Source organism: Propithecus coquereli, unplaced genomic scaffold (assembly GCF_000956105.1).
Source record: "Propithecus coquereli isolate 6110/MARCELLA unplaced genomic scaffold, Pcoq_1.0 Scaffold126, whole genome shotgun sequence".
Classification (NCBI taxonomy): domain Eukaryota; kingdom Metazoa; phylum Chordata; class Mammalia; order Primates; family Indriidae; genus Propithecus; species Propithecus coquereli.
Window position 1 is genome coordinate 5,443,901 of NW_012136747.1, and position 16,847 is coordinate 5,460,747.

Sequence of the window (16,847 nt, forward strand, 5' to 3'; positions counted from 1 at the left end):
GGGAGAGGAGGTGAGAGATGTCTGTCCTTCCGTGGTCCAGCCACCATCTGGTCTCCTCACAACTGTCCCACCCATATCACAGCCCGAGGGCACAGCCGCGTCCTCCCATGCAGGCAGGCACTGTCACACCCCTTCGCGGCTCACCAGCACTGAGCGGGCCACGGGGGGAGCTCTGGCTTTGGAGCGGCCTGCCCTGTGTCAAGTCCTTCCTCGTTACTTCCTACCTGGGTGACCCCGCTCAAGCCACTTGACCTTCCCAAGCCCCAGTTTCCTCATCTGTACAATGGGGAGAACCGGGCCTCCCCCATTTCCTGCCTCTTCCTAGCTCTTGAATGGGGAGGGCTGCCCTTCTCGCCGCGTGCATTTCCTGCTCGCCTAGGGAGGGAATCGTGTCCTCTGGGGAGCTTGGGAGAAGGATCACCAGTTCCTGGCCAGTTCCACCCTTTGCTCCTACAGCCTACCTCATCCACCAGCCAGAGGGGTGGTCTCAGACCACTCCCCCACCCAGAGCCCTCCCACGAGTCCCCACCTTGTTGCCTACTACTTCCTCCTACTCTTTCCCCTCTTCCAGTCTCATTAACTTGCTGTTCCTTAAGCCTGCTTCTGCCCCAGGACCTTTGCACTTGCTGTTCCTAAAATGCTCTTCTCCAGTGTTTGCATTGCTCACTCCCTCAACTCCTTTAAGTTTCAGCCAAACATCACCTTCTCTGTGAGGCCCTTCCTGTCCATGTGATTTAAAATCACAGCCCTACCCATAGTTCCCAGCACTTCTGACCCCTCTTCCCAGCTTTATTCATATCCCTAGAGCTTATCCTTTTCTAATGTAGTTTGCATATATTGAGATCGGTCTTCCCCATTAGGAGGTAGGAGGTGCCTCCCCGAGGGCAGGAGCTTGTCTGCTCTGTTCACTGGTGTGCATCGGAGGCTTAGGATAATGCCTGGAATACAGATGCTAAATAATATTTATTTGTCAAATAAATGAATGAATGAATGAATGCAGGCAGGCAGGCTTTGGCTCAGTCCGGAGAGGGTGAGCAGTTAGCCCCCTCAGGCCCTAGGAGTTAGGACTTTCCTGACATAATTCACTCTCCCACTTACCTGCACATCCACACACCTATACACCCTCATCTCCTGCCTAAGGCCCCGCCCCCTTACCTCTCCCCCAGGTAGGTGCCGATGGCTGTCTTGTTGAGGCCCTCGCCCTTGTACAGGAACCGGGCGATGTCCTGGACGTCGGGGCTCAGCAGCTTGTGCTCAATGAGATACTGGATGCCCTGGAGGGGACACAGAGCCTGTGAGCAGCCCCCGCACAGCAGCAGGCCTGGGGGCAAGGGGGCTGGGAGGGAGCCCCCGTGGCCAGAGCCCTGGGGCCCGGCATTCTGGCGTTGGCACAACTTGTTCTGGGAAGTCGTGTCCCCTCCTTTATAGAAGCGGCCTCCATGAAGTGCTGAGCTCTCCGTCACTGGAGGCGTGCAAAGAAAGCTGGGCTTCCTGCAATGAGCCAGGTTCATGCCAGGTGCTCCCCAGGGTCCCCATTCAGGCTGGCATTCTTTGATTATATGCTTCAATGATTCTATGAATTCATAATTCTAAGATTCAATGATTCAGCCCTTCCTTTTGTTCCCCTAAAACTCATATTATTTAAAAATAGTGTTTGATTCTTTCACACAAGTAATCTATGTCTATTGTATAAAAGATAGAAAAAACAGCTAAATCAGAAGGGGAGGAAATTGCCCCAGTCCTGCACTCGGAGGTAGACACTTTCCATTGTGGTGTCCTTCCTTCCCTTGCTGTGCGAAAATGCGAGCAGACCACGCCCGCCACCCTGGGGCCTGCTTTCCGGATTTGGCAACTTCGCAAGCATCGCTCCTCACTACCCTGGCATTCGCAGTCCATCGCTCTGATTTTAGGAGTGTGAGGGGTTGACCCCTGGTTTTCTGTACTGGTTCCTCCTGTCTCACTGCTGGAGGTGGGTGCAGACTGTGGGGGGCTCGGAGTGACAGGCAGAGGGCACCGGGGACCCCTCAGGGGCCCCCGACGAGCCGGGGTGGGAGTGTGAGCTAGTGCGAGTGTGTGTGTGGGTCTGCGTGAACGGGGGTGGGGGCTGCGGGTCTGTGGCCCTGGGAGGTGACCGGCTGTGACTCTGGGCCTGCGATGGGGAAGGGGCGGCCCCTGACCCACAGCGGTCAATTTCCAGAGCCCCAGCCTGACACTCCCCACTGGCTGCCCTGGCCCCACCTTGGCGTGTGGCTTCCTCCTGTCTCTCTGTCCCTGCAGGAAGGGGAGCCCACCTGCCACCTGGCAGGGCGAGGGGTGGGGGTTGGGGTTTCTCCGAGGCCATGGGGGGTGGGGGTGGGGAGCAGGGTCACCCAGCCCTGAGCCCCGTGCCCGGTGCCAGCAGAGGGAGTGTGGGGCGGCACTGAAGGCTGGCTCTCCCCCAGCCCATGGCTGGAAGACACTTCTGGAGACCGAGCCCCACATCTAAGGGCCCCACTGCCCAAAGCCCTATTCAAAGAGGAGAAAGCGGGGGCCCAGGGTGGGGATGGACTGGCTCAGGCGCGTGGACATCACAGACTCCCCATCCTCCTGGCTGCCACCTCGTGCCCAGGGCTGCTATGCCGTGGGTGGACAGCGCCCCGGCCACAGCTGGCCATGGGACAAGGTGCTCAGCCCTGCTGGGCCACAGTGTCCTCTCCTGCGGGGTTGCTGTGTCCGTCCAGGGGAGCGAGAGGACACTGCGGAGGTGTCTGGCATGAAGCTTCCCCACCCCACGGCCCAGGCCCCCCACGACCGCCCACCTTGGTGGGGTCCATGTTGAACTTCTTGCGCCCGATACACAGCTCCTTCTCCTTCTGGGCCATGCGGCTGCAGACACGAGGATGTCAGCCGGGACTGCTCCAGGACCCCGAGGCACCCCCTCCCGTCCCCAGGGGCCCTCTCCCCAGCAGGAGCCCATATTCCCAGAGGCCTCCAAGTGGGGTCCTGGGCCCTCCATGGGAACCGCCTGGGAGGGTGAGAGAAACGCAGGCTCTGAGCTCCTCCCCTGACTCCTCCAATGGGCCTGGCATGAGCACTGAGCAGCTCTCAGGAGAGGAGCCCAGAGTTGCCGTCGGGGAGAACTTAGACGCGGCCCCGTCCAAGAAAACGGGAGGCTGGGGGTGAGAGCACAGGCTCTGGAGCTAGGCTCACGGTCACGTGGTTACCACTGTGGCTGGAACAGGGAGGCTGGAGACGCAGGGCCATGCATGTGTGCACACGTGTGAGTGGGGAGGGGAGGGGGCCGGGGAGGTGTAGATCTAAGGGGCACAGGGGCAGGGTGGGGACACCAGATGTAGGAGTCAGTGCTCTGGGGCCCTAGGGGATCGTGTAGGAACCGGCCTCCTCATTGCACAAATGGGGAAACTGAGCCCAGAGAGGGGCAGGACCAGCCCGAGGTCTTGGAACCAGTGGGAACCCTCCATAGCAGGAGCGGGGGGATGACGCCCTGTGAGTGGCGAGCGGGGAGGTGGTCCTGCCCTGGCCCTGCCCCTGCCGTGTGAGGCCTGGGCTCCCTCATCCTTGTCCTTGGGGCCTAGCTTCCCTTCCCCACCCCCATCCCAGGATGCTGTGGCCAGTGATCAGGCAGGGGCTGGGCCGGGGGCCAGGGTGAGACTTTCAGTGGAGGGGATGGGAGGACGGGGTGTCTCTCAAGAGAGGGTCAGTCTGGAAGCAAGGACCAGCTTTGACTGGGCATGGGGGCAGGGCCACCCTGCTCCTGTCTCATTGCTGCCTCCGCCTCCTGGGCTGATCCCCAGTTTCACCAGACCTGGGGGCCTAGGCACAGCCCCTGCTCATTCATGGTGTGCGACATGCTTGGGAAGCAACTGCGGCAGCTTCCCTGGGCCCCCCAGGCCCCTCACCTCTCCTCCGCGCTCTCGAAGCAGTCGATTTGGGCAAACACATCCGCGATCTCATCCTTCAGCTTCTGCGGGGTGGCAGAGGGTGCGATCGGGAGGGGCAGGGGCAGAGGCCAGGACCCGAGGGGTTTTACGACCCTCCCACAGCAACCACTCGCACCCCTGGGCGAGACTCCTGACCTGGCCCCCTCCCTGACCTCTATCCTGGGCCCCCAGTCTAAGGGACCCTCAGCCTGACAGATCCGCTCCCCAGATGTCTCCTACCCTCAAAGTCCCTCCATTGCCTCTGTCTACACCCGTCCCTCCACTGGCTCTTGTCTTTGGGGGGTGGGAGTCTGAGGCCCCCACACCTTAGCCAATCTTCCAACCTCTCCCCTCTGCAGCAGTGAAGTCTCCTGCCCTCTAGCCAAGCCCACTGGACACGCCTGCCCCACCTGCTGGCATCTCTCTGGCGCACAGCGTGGAGCCTGCCCCCGCCCTGCGAGACACCTCCCACGGTTCCCTGCTGCCCCCCAGTTCCACCGTCAGGCCCCAGCTGTCTCTGCCTCCCTCCATCTACTCCTAGGTGCCGAAATGTGCCAGGTACTACAGGGAGACCAGGGCACAGGCAGGGCAGGCCCTCTTCTCAGGGACGCTGCAATTCCCGTGGGCGTTACAGACGAGGACACTGAAGCACAGAGAGGTGGCGCGACACGCCAGGGTTGGACTCCACCCCAAGCCTGTTTCATCTTGACTCTGGAGGAAGCGCCTGGTGGCAGAGGAGACCCCCGACCCCTCTCCCTGCAACCACCACCACAGAGTAGAGGGGGAGAGGGGCAGCTGGTCCAGCCCCCTCTGCAGGGCAGTGGCATGAGCACCTGGCAAGCGACCCCAAGAAGCACCCCAGGCCCTCCCTCCTCAGGTCTCAGGGCCAGCTCCAGGCCATAGCACCTACACCTGAGCCCCGTCCGCTCCACCCATGACACCTTAGCTGAGTCATGGAGTGGCTACCCCACAAGTAAAATGGGGATTCATTTGCAAGTGCTAACTGAGCACCTACTATGCTCTACTAGTGGGCTGGGGCTGCAGTGGGGGTGGGGGGCAGGCAGACCTGGCCCTGCTCTTGTAGAGCGCACAGGCTAGTAGCACTGGGCGCATGAGTGGCCATAGGCTGAACAACTGTGCAGAGCATGGCTGAGCAGTGGTGTAGAAAGAGCCCAGCACGGAGCAGAGCTCAGTAAAGGACCAGGTGGCGAATGATTTCGCGCCTTCCTCCCTCACTGGCCTCTCGTGTGTGTAGGAGTCGGGGCACAGCACCTATAGCCAGGGTGGTCAGGGCAGCCTCCAGGAGGAGGTGGCATTAGAGCTGACAATCACATGGTGAGAGGAGCCACGAAGGGGGCTGGGAGAGTCCAGGTTGTGGGGGAACTGTACATGCAAAGGCCCTGGGGCAGGACAGAGCAAGGCAGTTCCAAGAGCAGGGCCCAGACCTGCCTCAGAGGGTTGCTGAGAACCAGATGAGTTGATGTCTAGGAAACCGACAGCTGAACTCCTGACCAAGTGTTCCCCAATTTAAGGGGATGAGGCCTGGCTGAGGCCACACAGCTGGGGTTAGCACCTGCCATGGGACGAGGCTGCTAAAGGCCCGAGTGGGGCTTGGCACACAGTAGGTGCTTTGTTGGATGGCTGCCCTCCATCCCCTACTGACAGGTCCTCGGGATTCTGTAGTCTCCCTGCTCTCCTACTCCTGGGGCTGGGCTGGGGCTGGGTGTGGCCGGGGTCTGGCCGTGCTCTCTGACCAGGCTGGGTTGGGAGCGGGAGGGTAGGTGAGCGTACGTGCGTGCTCGTGGGCGTGCGTCAGCATGGGCATGTGTGAGCGTCTGTGGACGCGGGCGCGTGCACCTGCGCGCTCACCTGGATGTCCTCCAGAAGCTGCTTCCGGTGCCACCTGATACGCTGCAGCTCCTCCGCCTCCCCGCTGCTCAGCTCCACGGGGTCTGCGGAGAGAAGAACCGGCCTCCTCCTCCCTCACTCGCTCCAGCCACACTGAGCGCGCTGCCTGCCTGAGGGCGCTCTTCCCTCCGGACACCCAGGACTCGCCTGCCCTCTTCCTGGGGCCTGCCTCCCCCTCCCTTGCTGTCCTGCTTGCTCTTTCTCCCACCGACCCCCCACAGAGACCCCCGCAGTATCGTGTTCACATGCATCTTCTCTGCCGCCCCCAGTGGGCCCTCAGCTCCACGAGTGTTCGCCTGCCTTGCTCTTCTGCTCCCTGCGGCGTCCCAGCACCGAGGAAGAGCCTGACACGGTAGCACTCAGTAAAGCACTTGCTGGAGGCTTTGCTGCTTCCCTGGAACTTGAATCTACTCCTTCACTGGCTCCACGCTTATTATTCGCTCACTCATTCACTTGCACAGCCCGGAAGTGGCACGCCATTGGCCTCACCCCCCACTGGCCGGGATGTGCTCACATGGCTACACCTCCCTGCAAGGGAAGCTGGGAAAGGAGCCCTTAGGACAGGGTCCTGGTGTTCTTACCATGTAAGGGGGAGAGGCTGGATTTGGGGGGACAGTTTACAGTCCCTGCCTCCAGATGCCGAGGCTCAGAGAGGTGAGGTGACCCGACCAAGGACTCACAAGGACAAGGTTACTGAGCTGGGATGGGACCTCGGATTGGGCTGACTACAAAGCCCGTGCTCTTTCATCTTCACCTGGAAATGAATCAAATGGGATGTGTGTGGTGCGTTCTGTGCAAAGTGCTATATGACGATTCCCACAACTGGGTCAGCTGTGCCACCTCCACTCTGCATTGTGGCTTCTGTTCCATCCACGACACTCTCCTGGTCAGAATCCCCATGGGCTCCCTATTACTCAGAGAAGAAGTCCTCACCCTGGCCCCGGGGCCTCCACGATCTCCCAGCGTCTGCAGCCGGCCTCATTCCCTGCCACTGTCAGCAAGCGCCTTCCAGTCCAGCCCGCCGCCTCCTCGCCGCCCCTGAAACGTCCGGTGCTCAGCCGCATTCCCCACTTTGCCCAGGCGTTCCTCCACCCTGCGGTGTCTTCTCCTGTCTGCCGTGCAGCCCCTGCCCGACCTGCATGCCGCAGCTCTAGGAAGTGCCTGGTCACATTTCTGCAAGGTTCTGCAAGCACAGACGTCAGCTCCCCCATGAACCCAGAGAGGAGGCCAAGTACCCCTTGTGCTACTTCTCTGAGGCGGCAGCCTCGCGTTGAGCTGGCAGGGGCCGAGTGAGAAGGAGCCCAGGTCCCCAGGCAGTGGCCTGGGGAAGAGTCATCAAATTCATCTTGACCACCTGTCCGTTTGGACTTTTCCAGGAGGATAAATGAGGTTTGAGAATGTCTCAGTTGCCGTTATTCTGAGTCTGGTCACGGCAGCTGAGCCTGAGACATAACTAATACAGCACCCTTGTCTACGAAATGTGAGCACAGCCTTTCCTAGGAGGGCGGCCGTCAGGAATAAAAGAGCTAAATGTTGTCAAACGCCCGGCAAGAATCCAGCATTCAGTAAGGGGCCAACACGCACACAATGGATGCTACGTTGCGCCATCCGCTCCTCTTGAGGACCAGGGTGCCCAGTCCTGCTGCTGGCTCACGGCTGAGACGCTCCCCAGGCGCTCACTGCCTTGCCCCAGGACACGCCCCTCCTAGGGGCAGCCACTGCAGTAAAGAACCAAGGCCCCTTGCCTAGTTTTCGGACCTGACCCCGTTTTCACGTCCAGAATGTACTGACCGAAGGAGAGCCTGGGTCCCCAGAAGGAAGGGTCCTGCAACACTATGGCAAGGACACGTGGCAATGATTCTCTGGCCCTTCCCGCAAAACACCTGTGGCCGTTTACTCTAGTAACCGCACGCTGGGGAAAGGGCGACATCCAAACGTTCTGAGGACTGTTGGACGCTGGATCCGAGTTGACATTGACACTTGAGACTGAAGCGTCTTCAAGGCCCATGAGGATGGGGGTGTACAGAGACCAGGTGACAAACGGAGTCCTGGCCGGGTCCAGGTCCCTAGGGGTCTGCTTGGGTCACGGCCACGTCCTGGTCTACAGGTGTGTAACTGGAATGGACATGCTTGGTTCTTGGCCCCACACTGGTACCTCGGCTCATGGGGTCAGGACCGCTGTAGTGAGGAAGGCTACTGGGAAATCCGCAAAGCTGCCTCATCACTCCCGCAACTACGAGAGGAAATCAGAAACAATGCTGTAACCTCAGGGCAATGGCAGGTGTTAGTGCCACCCTTGGGACCTAAAGGAGGCGGGGTGATGGCCTCATCACATCCCCAAGCGCTTCCCCAGTCTGGAGGATGGCAGCGGACCACCACGAACGAAGCAGGGGAGCCCCACTGCAGCTGCTGTGCCAGGCGTGGCGCCCTTGCTAGAGCACCTGAACACGGCCCGGCACCTGGTGTCATCATCGGTCTGGCAAATTGGTTGCCTTCCGTCTGTCGGGAAGGAGGGTCAGAAATCGTTTGCACCCACGTAGGATGCAGACTGAACCCTTCGATAGGCTTGCCCCAGCATCCTGTTAACGCTCCTGCCCTCCGTCATAGCACCGTCTGGAGACCCCAACATCGCACTGGTCCCCCATATTGGTGACAGCAAGTGAATCGAGCCAGATGAAAGAGAGGTGGCCCTGGTAAGACACAGGAGCTCCAGAGAGCGGGAGGTGAATCTCACGGCGATTCAGAGGCTCGCCACATCTGCAGACTTTTAGGTGGCCCCATCCTTTCTGGGACATCCCTTCCAAAGTAAAGGACGAGCATTTCCCTGTTGCGTCTTCCACCACTTAGAAGGAAACATAAAAACCTGGTAGGCCTCTCGGAGTTCCGAGGCAGCATATTCCACCCCTGGGGGTGCTGTTCCAACCCGTTCACTGAGTGACACACAAGGCTGCCAGCTTTCAGCGGGCCCAGGGCAGGGCAGGGCTCTGCAGCATGTCTGGGCATGGGCCAAGCTACCCGATAGAAATATGAGGAGTTAGAAGTATGCTCATGTGTAATTCATGGCGGCCCCAGCAGGAGACTGGCAATGCCAACACCTGGGGTTTGGGAGCAAGGCCATGCCCTCTGCAACAGAGAATTTATACACTGTGCAGAAAACAGTTTCTGGAATGCCCCCGGGTCCTGGTGGAGTCAGAGTGCCTGCCCGTGCAACACCAAGAAACTAAGCGGCCAGGATGGGTCTGTCTGACCCACCAAGTCATGAGGTCAGGCAAGCCCAACAGCAATCCTTTGTAAGTGGCTCACCCGGGAGCAGGCATAAGCAAAGCCAGCGGGCTCCAGTGGGCTCCATGGACAGGTGGCCCAGACCCTCACGTCACCCACTGCCATTGCACCAGGGCCTGTTCCTCAGCTCACACAGTGTCTGCATGGGTGGGCCCCTCACGACCTTCTGACAACAGAGGAAAATGCCCGAGCTGGGCTGCAGGCCAAGTGAAAACTAAGCAGCTGTTGAACTGCAGCCCTGCTCAAAGGTGTCCCGGAAGGACAGTGGCAAGAGGAGGTCCCCGCGCGGGCAGAGCCGTGAGCAGGGCTCCTGCGCGTCCACTGCCCGTGGGCAGAGAAGTAAGACTCTACGCGCATTCACCTGCAGCAGGGACTGGCCTGGCTTCTCAGGCCGAGGCCGCAAAGCAGGCAGGTTGGAAGGTTAGAGGTCAGGACAGGAGGCACGAGGGCGACCCTGCAGGAGTGGCACACAGTGTGGAGCTTTTTGTAAAGCGCGTTAGTGTCCCTCAGCAAGCGTCCAGCACAGGAGAGGCACTACAGCAGCGAGCCGGCAGGGCGACTCGGCCTGCCGGTGGCCGGCCACCAACAGTAAGCGCGGGCGCGGGGATGGAGCAGCCCGGAGGGGGCCGTGCGTGGACCTGCTCGCCGAGGCCCCGACCTGCTGCCACCGTGCAACGTCCACCGTGCCGGCAGCAGAGCCCGGCGTTGAGCCCACCGTTTCTCTCGAAGACCAACCGGCAACTTAGTGGCAAATTCTATTCTGCGAAAGTCAGCGATTCAGCTCGATTGGAGCCCACACGCGTTCGGGTATGTCTACCTTTCCTGCCCACAGGGCCTCAGCCAGCACCATTGTCCACGGCTTCCAGAATGTTTGACCCACCAACACAGCACCACATCGGACCAAGGGGCCCTCTTTATGGCGAAGGTGCCGCGAAGGGAGCGTGTGGCCGTGGGATCTGCCGTTTGTCTCTCCCATCTCACCAGCGGAAGACGCCGGCCCGATGGAGCGGCGGGGAGACTTTGGAAGGTGCAGCTGCAGTGTCAGCTTGGCGGCAATGTCCTGCTTGGACGGGGCACCATCTACCCGGGGTCACCATCTACCCCAAATCGATGGCCACCATAGGCCACTGTCTCCAGCAGGGAGTGCAGGCGCTGGGAGCAGGCGTGCTCCACACACCGCTCCTCCTGGCCACCCACTTGGGAGCTTCTTTCTGCGCCTGCACCTCTGAGCTCTGCAAATCTAGAGCTGGGGGGAGGGGCAGGTGGCACTTACACCAGGGGATGAAGCAAGGGCTTCATTAAGCTTTAAGCTCACAAACACCCACTCCATGCCGGCAGCTCTGCATACACGATGTTGTTTAATCCTCGCAACTCTGCGAAGTAGATGTTTTCCAGTGTAAGACACTGAGGCTCAGAAAGGTGAAGTGACTTGCCCCAGGTCACACAGCCAGGACGTGGCAGTGCTGGGATCCAAACCCCGGTTTGCTGACGCTCCAGCCTCTCTCTGCCCCGGGAGAAGGTTCTCAAGCTGCTGGGATATGCAGAGACAGAAGGTGTGAGGCGCCATCCACGTGGAGACAAGCAGGGCAGCGGGGCAGCCGCCCGGAACTCCTCTCCCAGAAACAGGGAGGGAGGCCGAGTCCCATCCATGGAAAAAACCAGTCACCTCTAGTCGACTTGGAGGTGAATGAGCAGATTTTTTGGTTTTGCGGCTGGCCGGGGCTCGTGCCCTGGTTCTGACCAGGCACAGCCGCCGGGGGAGGCCGGGTGCAGACAGGCCGCCTGTCTGGAGGAGCCGGGTGGGCTCTCACGTCTGCATGGATGCTCGGCACGCGCGGTCAGGAGGTGAGTGTGGGGCCCCCATGACTCAGCCCTAGGCCCACCCCCCTCTCTCCCCATGGGGTCTCCTTAGCTCCTGGCTCCTCCCACGGGCCCAGGACTCTCACAATCCTCAGTTCCAGCCCCTCGTCTGAGCTTCAGATCCGGCAACGTGCTGCCATCACTGCTCTTGTCATTATGCCCGCAACTGAACTCCCAAGAGTCTCCCCTCCACGCGGCCCCCTTCCTGAGGTCCTGAGCTCTGGCAACGGCCCCCACGCAGCCCCAGGAGGCACTTGACACCCACCTGTCTCTCACCCCTTCATGGGTCTCCTCCATGAACAAGTCCCGCCTATTTTCCCTCCATTTCCACGGCCCCGCCCTCATCCTAACCACTGTCACTTTGCTCCGGGGACTGCGATGACTCCCGATGCCTCCCTGGCTTCTCCACCTGCCCCGGTCCAGCCTCCCACAGCATCTCATTGTCTGGGGACAAGACCCCCAATCTTACTGGGCTCACTGGTCCTGCTCGTGCGACCCCCACCCTCCTCTCACACTGTGCCCCACCCGCCCCAGGACTGAGCTCTGCCCAGCCTCCCTGGACGCCCTTCCTTCCCGCCCCTGAGCTCTTGCCCAGTGGCCTTTGCACAGGCTGTTCCCTGTGCCCGGGATGCTCTTCCTTTTCCTCGTTGCCTGGCAGCTCCTGCTTACCCTCTGTCTCTCCTCCCAGCTGCCCTCCTGGGCCCGTGTGGACACTGTCCCCTCCATCGCCTCCTTCCCCTTCCCCACAACATTGCTGTGATCGAGCTGAGCCATTGGTTAAGGAAGGGCATGCTGGGTGCGCGCCTACTGTGTGCCAGGCCCTGTGTGCTCCCGGCTGTCCCCATCCACGCCCAACACCTCTGGAAGGAAGGTATTTCTGATGTCCTTCTATAGATGAGGCATCTGATGCTCAGACAGGTTAAATGTCCTGCCCCAGGTGACAGAGCTGGAAGGTGGCAGAGCTGGGATTCACATCTGGGCCCAGCTGGGGCTCTGAGGCCACAGCCCTGACGTTGATCTTCCAAAGCCAGATGTCTCCACGCAAATCATCAAACCCAGCAGACACTAAACCTGGATGTTCTGACACGGTTGCACGTTTGAGAATGAAGACAAGATGCAGAATGTCGCCTACAGACAGACCCCTCTGCCCCGCTGAAAAGCCAACCTTGTAGAGCTGTGGAAACTGAGGCACAGGTGTGGTTGGAAACACACACAGCAACACAGCTTCCCCGGGGAGTGGGGTTGCGTGGGAATGCTGAGGGGGTGCTTGCGTTTTTACTTATAAGCTGCTTTCACGCTCCCTCGTGGTTGACAAACATATCACGAATCCTCTCGGCCCACTGTCTCCTTCGTTGGGGTCCATCCCGTCCCCAAAAGGTGGCAACTGGTCAAGGGCTTCTGGACCTACATAACTGCACCGATGGCCCCCATGGCCTGCGGCAGCCAACATGGTGCAGGTGGTGGGCACCACGCCTTCCGCCCCTTCATCTGACTACTTGTTAAATACCAGATAGTTTCCCCCATTTCAGAGCTGAGGACACCGAGGTTCAGGGAGGGTGACAAGGACACAGCCTGACAGTGGCCACTTCCGATTCCAAGCCCGGTGATGGCGGAGTTTCAGGCACTGGTGGAGGCTCATGGAGATGGGTTGTTGGTATTAATAGGAATACACGCAAAATAATAAAATTAGAATCGCCACCCCCAGGGACCTCCATTTACTCCCCACTTAGCTCTGGGCCTCTCACACCCCACCAAGGCCCCTCTGGACCCCGACGCCGCTGTGCCCACAGGCGGTGGCCGCCCTGGCACCCGGACCCGGCTGCGGGCGTGATGCCCCGACCTGCCCCCAGCTCCTCCCACTTCCCCTTTGCCCTTCCTCTTTCCCGTCGTATTTTTAGAAATCTCTGCGCTTGCAGCCCTGCTTCCAGGACAGCTGTGCTCACTTCCCCTTTCCAGGGCGGCAGGACGACGCCATCTTGGGGCCCTCGAAAAAGAGGCCCCTCAAAGTGTCAGAGTGAGGGACGCTGGGGAGACCGGGGTGTGGGTGGAGCGCTTCCCGCCCTAGTCCCAGACGCCCCACAGGTGCCCCGGGTGGCTTCCTCTCCCCCTGCTGAGCTGCCTCTATTTTTAACTGCGTCTGCACCAGGCCAGTGCCTGTCTTTGGTCACGTTGGGGCTTTGTCACCTGGACCTCTCCTCCCCACAGGCTCTGGGGGAGGGGACTTTACCTGCTTCCAGACACATGAGCAAGGCAGGAGGAGGAGAGGTAGCCCTGGGTGAACCTCTGCCACCATCCTGTCCATAATCAAGGTGGGAAAACCGAGGCCCACAGAAGGAAGAGATTCACCATAACCGATGGCAGGTCGGTGCAGAGCTGGAACCTCTCCAAATCCCTGTGCGCCCCCCGCCCTCCCAGTTCCCCAGGCCGGGCCAGGATGACAAATCGGAACTCAGAGAGGGGAAGCCACCTGGCCATGGAGAGGCTCCAATTAAGATCCAGCCTGGATAAGAGGGGAATGACCTTCCCTCCCTCTCTCCCCTCCACCTTCTCCAGGAAGTCTTCCCAGATCTCCCTGCCCTGGTGGGAAAAGCCACTTCCTCCCATCTCCAGGTCTGTTTGCACATCTGGGTCAAGTTCTGTAGGATCCGTCTCCCCCCACACCCCACCTCCAACATCCCACTGTCTCCCCTTTCCCCACCTCACCCCCAGCATCCCAGACCAGCGCTCCCGGCAGGCTGAGGCCCACGGCAAGGTCACCTCCGTCCCCAGCATTGTGCAGCGCACTGGAGGACTGTTTACGGAATGAATGAGAAGACGAATCGCTCAATGGGAGACCCCGAGTCTCCCAACAAACTGCCTGCGCTGACCCCATTTCATCCCCTTCCGCCCCGTGGCAGCCTAAAGCAAAGCAGACCCCCCACCCCCGCCCCGATCCCCTGAGCTTTGCACAGCCCAGGCCAACTGGGGCTCTTTCTCCGCTCAGCTGCTTGTCCCTGCTCTGCCACTGACTGGCTGTGTGGCCTTGAGCAAGTCAGTCCTTGCTTCCGGTTCACCTCTGTGAGCCTCAGTTTCCTCATCTGCACCGCAGAGGCAGCCACCCCTGAAACCCCAGGTGTCAGGACACAAAGAGCAAAGCAACGATGGTAATCTTGAGCGGGTGACCGCCCCTTGCTGGGTCTCCCTTTGCCTTCAGTCGCCCCTCACACGGATTCACTGAGCCTGCCCAGTATGGGAGCCACCTGCCCCCAGAAGCCCACAGGAGAAGTGGGGGCAGGGAGAGAGCACTAGACAGGGAGTCTGAAGATGGGGTGTGGTCCTGCCTCTGCCTTGGGAAGATTTTCCCTCTCTTGGTCTCCTTTTCCCATCTGTAAGGGGGCAGCTGTTGAAATGGATCGGTGGTTCTCTAACTGTGTTCCCTGGAGCCGACGGCCTCCCCGCTCTGGGGGTAAGGGGAGCCCAGCGGGCAGGGTCAGGTTCTCCGCGGTGGGTGTTGTTGAAGAAAGGGCGCTTTGCTGGACAAGGTTGCAGTCACCTGGACCTGGGAAGCAGGACGGTTCCTACCAGGCCTCACGTTCTGGAATTCCAGGCAATTCTGGAATATTCTGAAACTCCAGTGCAGGAACCTGGCCCCTCTTCTGACCCTTCTCTCTGCCTCCCAGAAACACGACCTGTCCTGTTCTCTCCCCCAGCAACTGCTCAGCCTCCTCTCTCCTCTCTGTCCCCAGACTCATGGCCCTGGTTACCAGGGAGGGTCTCAGTCAGGCCCCCTGCTGCTCACGCCTGGCCCTCTGCTGGCTCTGATGGTGTCCTCGGCCTCCCCAAGGCCCCTCCAACCCCTAAAGGCAGAAAGGGGCCTCAGGACCCTTGAACCGCCAAGACAGGCATCACTGTCACCAACATCACAACATTGTCATCTTTATCACAACAAGTAAATTTTCTCAGTGCCACTTCTGAGCCTTTGCACTGGCTGTTCCTTCTGCCTGGAATGTTCGTTCCCCAGAAACTCCCATAGATCTCTCCCTCCCCTCCTTCAGGTCTCTGTTCAAAGGGCATCTCCTCTTGCAGCCTCTCCCCGCTCGCTGCTCCCTACCACCTTCCTTACCCTGCTTTACTTTTCTCCATCCTGCTTGCCACCAGCGGACATATGACATGACATTACAGTTCCTGTCTGTCTCCCCCACTGCAGCGCAGCTCGGGAGGGTGGGCACGGGGCCTGCTTTGCTTGCTGCTCTGCACCAGCCTCTGGGACACAACTGCACACACAGCCTGAGCTCGTACACGTCTGTACCTTGCCGCTGCATTTCCCACCTGTGTTCTATCCATGTGCACATCTATTCCTTGCAGGACCCTGCGAAGTGGCACCATTATCCCCATTCTACAGGAGAGAACACTGAGGCCCAGGGGCGTTGGCCCCAGGTGCTTACCTGGGTGGCACAGGTCCATCTGAAGCCCTCAAAGTGGCCTGTGCTCCCGTTGTCCCGCTGACCCAGCTGCTGCTTGGGCTGGCCAGGCAGGGGTGCGTCACCTTGACTGTAAAAGGCCCCTTCCTGCTCGCCCCGCCCAGCCCTGTGTGGGGAGGAAGTAAGTCCTGGCCCGCTGGGGTCTCATGCACAGGCTCTTGAAGCAGCAGCACTTCCTAAAAACTGGCGGAGTTTCGAGTGACAGGGACCTTAGCAATCGGGGTGTGAGCAAGGGAGGGACAGAGACGAAAGAGACAGCTGGGGAGAGGGGAGGGGCTGATAAGACGAGCAAGACAGTGAGACAGAGAGAAACATGCACACATGCACACGCACATGCACACATATGGACACACATGCACATACGCACACACATGCACATGCACACACACAGGAGCATGTGCACACACCAAGGAAGACGGTCACTGATGAACCTTCTCTAGGGGACCATGGTCACCCAGCCACCTCCCCACATATAAGCGAAAGTATCACCCAGCTTGGACAGTCCCGTATATTCCGCCCCACAAGCTCGCTTGCAACTCCCACAGGAGAAGAGACAAATTGATTCAGTGCTAGGAAGGGCTTTGCTTCCCTTCAAAGAAATATCTGGCTTTTTCCCTGTCTAGTGACCAGTTGGGTAATATGTTCAGTTTTTCTTTTCCCATAGGCTGCCAGGAAACTCACTGTCAAATGTGAAGCTCACCCACGGCTGTTCTAGTATGCCATAAGGACTCCGGGGCCAGACTCAGCTGTTTGACTCCCAGCTCTGCCCTCAGGACTGTGTGGACTTGGGCCAGTCCCTTATCCGCAGTGAGCCTCGTTTTGCTGACCTGTGAGAGGGGACCGACAGTGCAGGGATATAGAAAAATAGAGTGAGATGACATGTGGGAGACGCCTGGGACAGAGTAGGTGCTCAGTAAACACTCCTTCTTCGGTTAAAATTAAAAATGTTATTGCTTGTGCCTTTTCTGGAAGATTGATTCAAATCCTTTATGGAAAAAGGTGTAAAATAAACGCCCATTCACGGTAAGCTCAAGGCACGTATTGGTCTGTTCATCTGTTTCCCCATCAGTCTGGAGGCCCTGGGAGCACAAGGCCACCCTTGTGTCCTGGTGTCTGGAAAAGTGCCGGGGACATAGTGGGTGTGGGAGTGTAGACTGAATGAATGAATGAAGGGAACATAGGGGAGATGGTGTGGTTAATCAAAAACCGGCTACTATGTCCGCTCTTTTGCACTGTGATGCTGCCACTCTTCTGGGGGTGCAAGGGGAGAAGTCTTCCTTCTTTCCTGGAAGCTGAGCTGGCTTTGAGTCCTGGCTGTGAGGCAGAAATGATGTTCCTTGACTTTCGAGGCTGAGCTTTAAAAGGCCTTGCAGCTCCCACTCTTGCCCTTGGCCCCCTGCCCTGCTGCCATGAGAGC

General features: G+C 59.5%; 1 protein-coding gene across 1 annotated transcript in view; it reads right to left on the reverse strand.

The window, feature by feature from the left end:
- The window catches only part of CYTH4 (cytohesin 4), a 30,236-nt gene extending 14,714 nt beyond the window's left edge, over nucleotides 1-15,522 (reverse strand). The window contains exons 1-5 of the mRNA XM_012638036.1: nucleotides 15,395-15,522; nucleotides 5,790-5,872; nucleotides 3,900-3,964; nucleotides 2,799-2,865; nucleotides 1,156-1,274 (exon numbers count right to left, since the gene is read on the reverse strand). Coding sequence (XP_012493490.1) covers nucleotides 1,156-1,274; nucleotides 2,799-2,865; nucleotides 3,900-3,964; nucleotides 5,790-5,872; nucleotides 15,395-15,413 — 353 coding nt within the window. The 5' untranslated portion in view covers nucleotides 15,414-15,522. The remainder of the gene's footprint in view (nucleotides 1-1,155; nucleotides 1,275-2,798; nucleotides 2,866-3,899; nucleotides 3,965-5,789; nucleotides 5,873-15,394) is intronic.
- Between the last annotated feature and the right edge of the window lie 1,325 nt (nucleotides 15,523-16,847).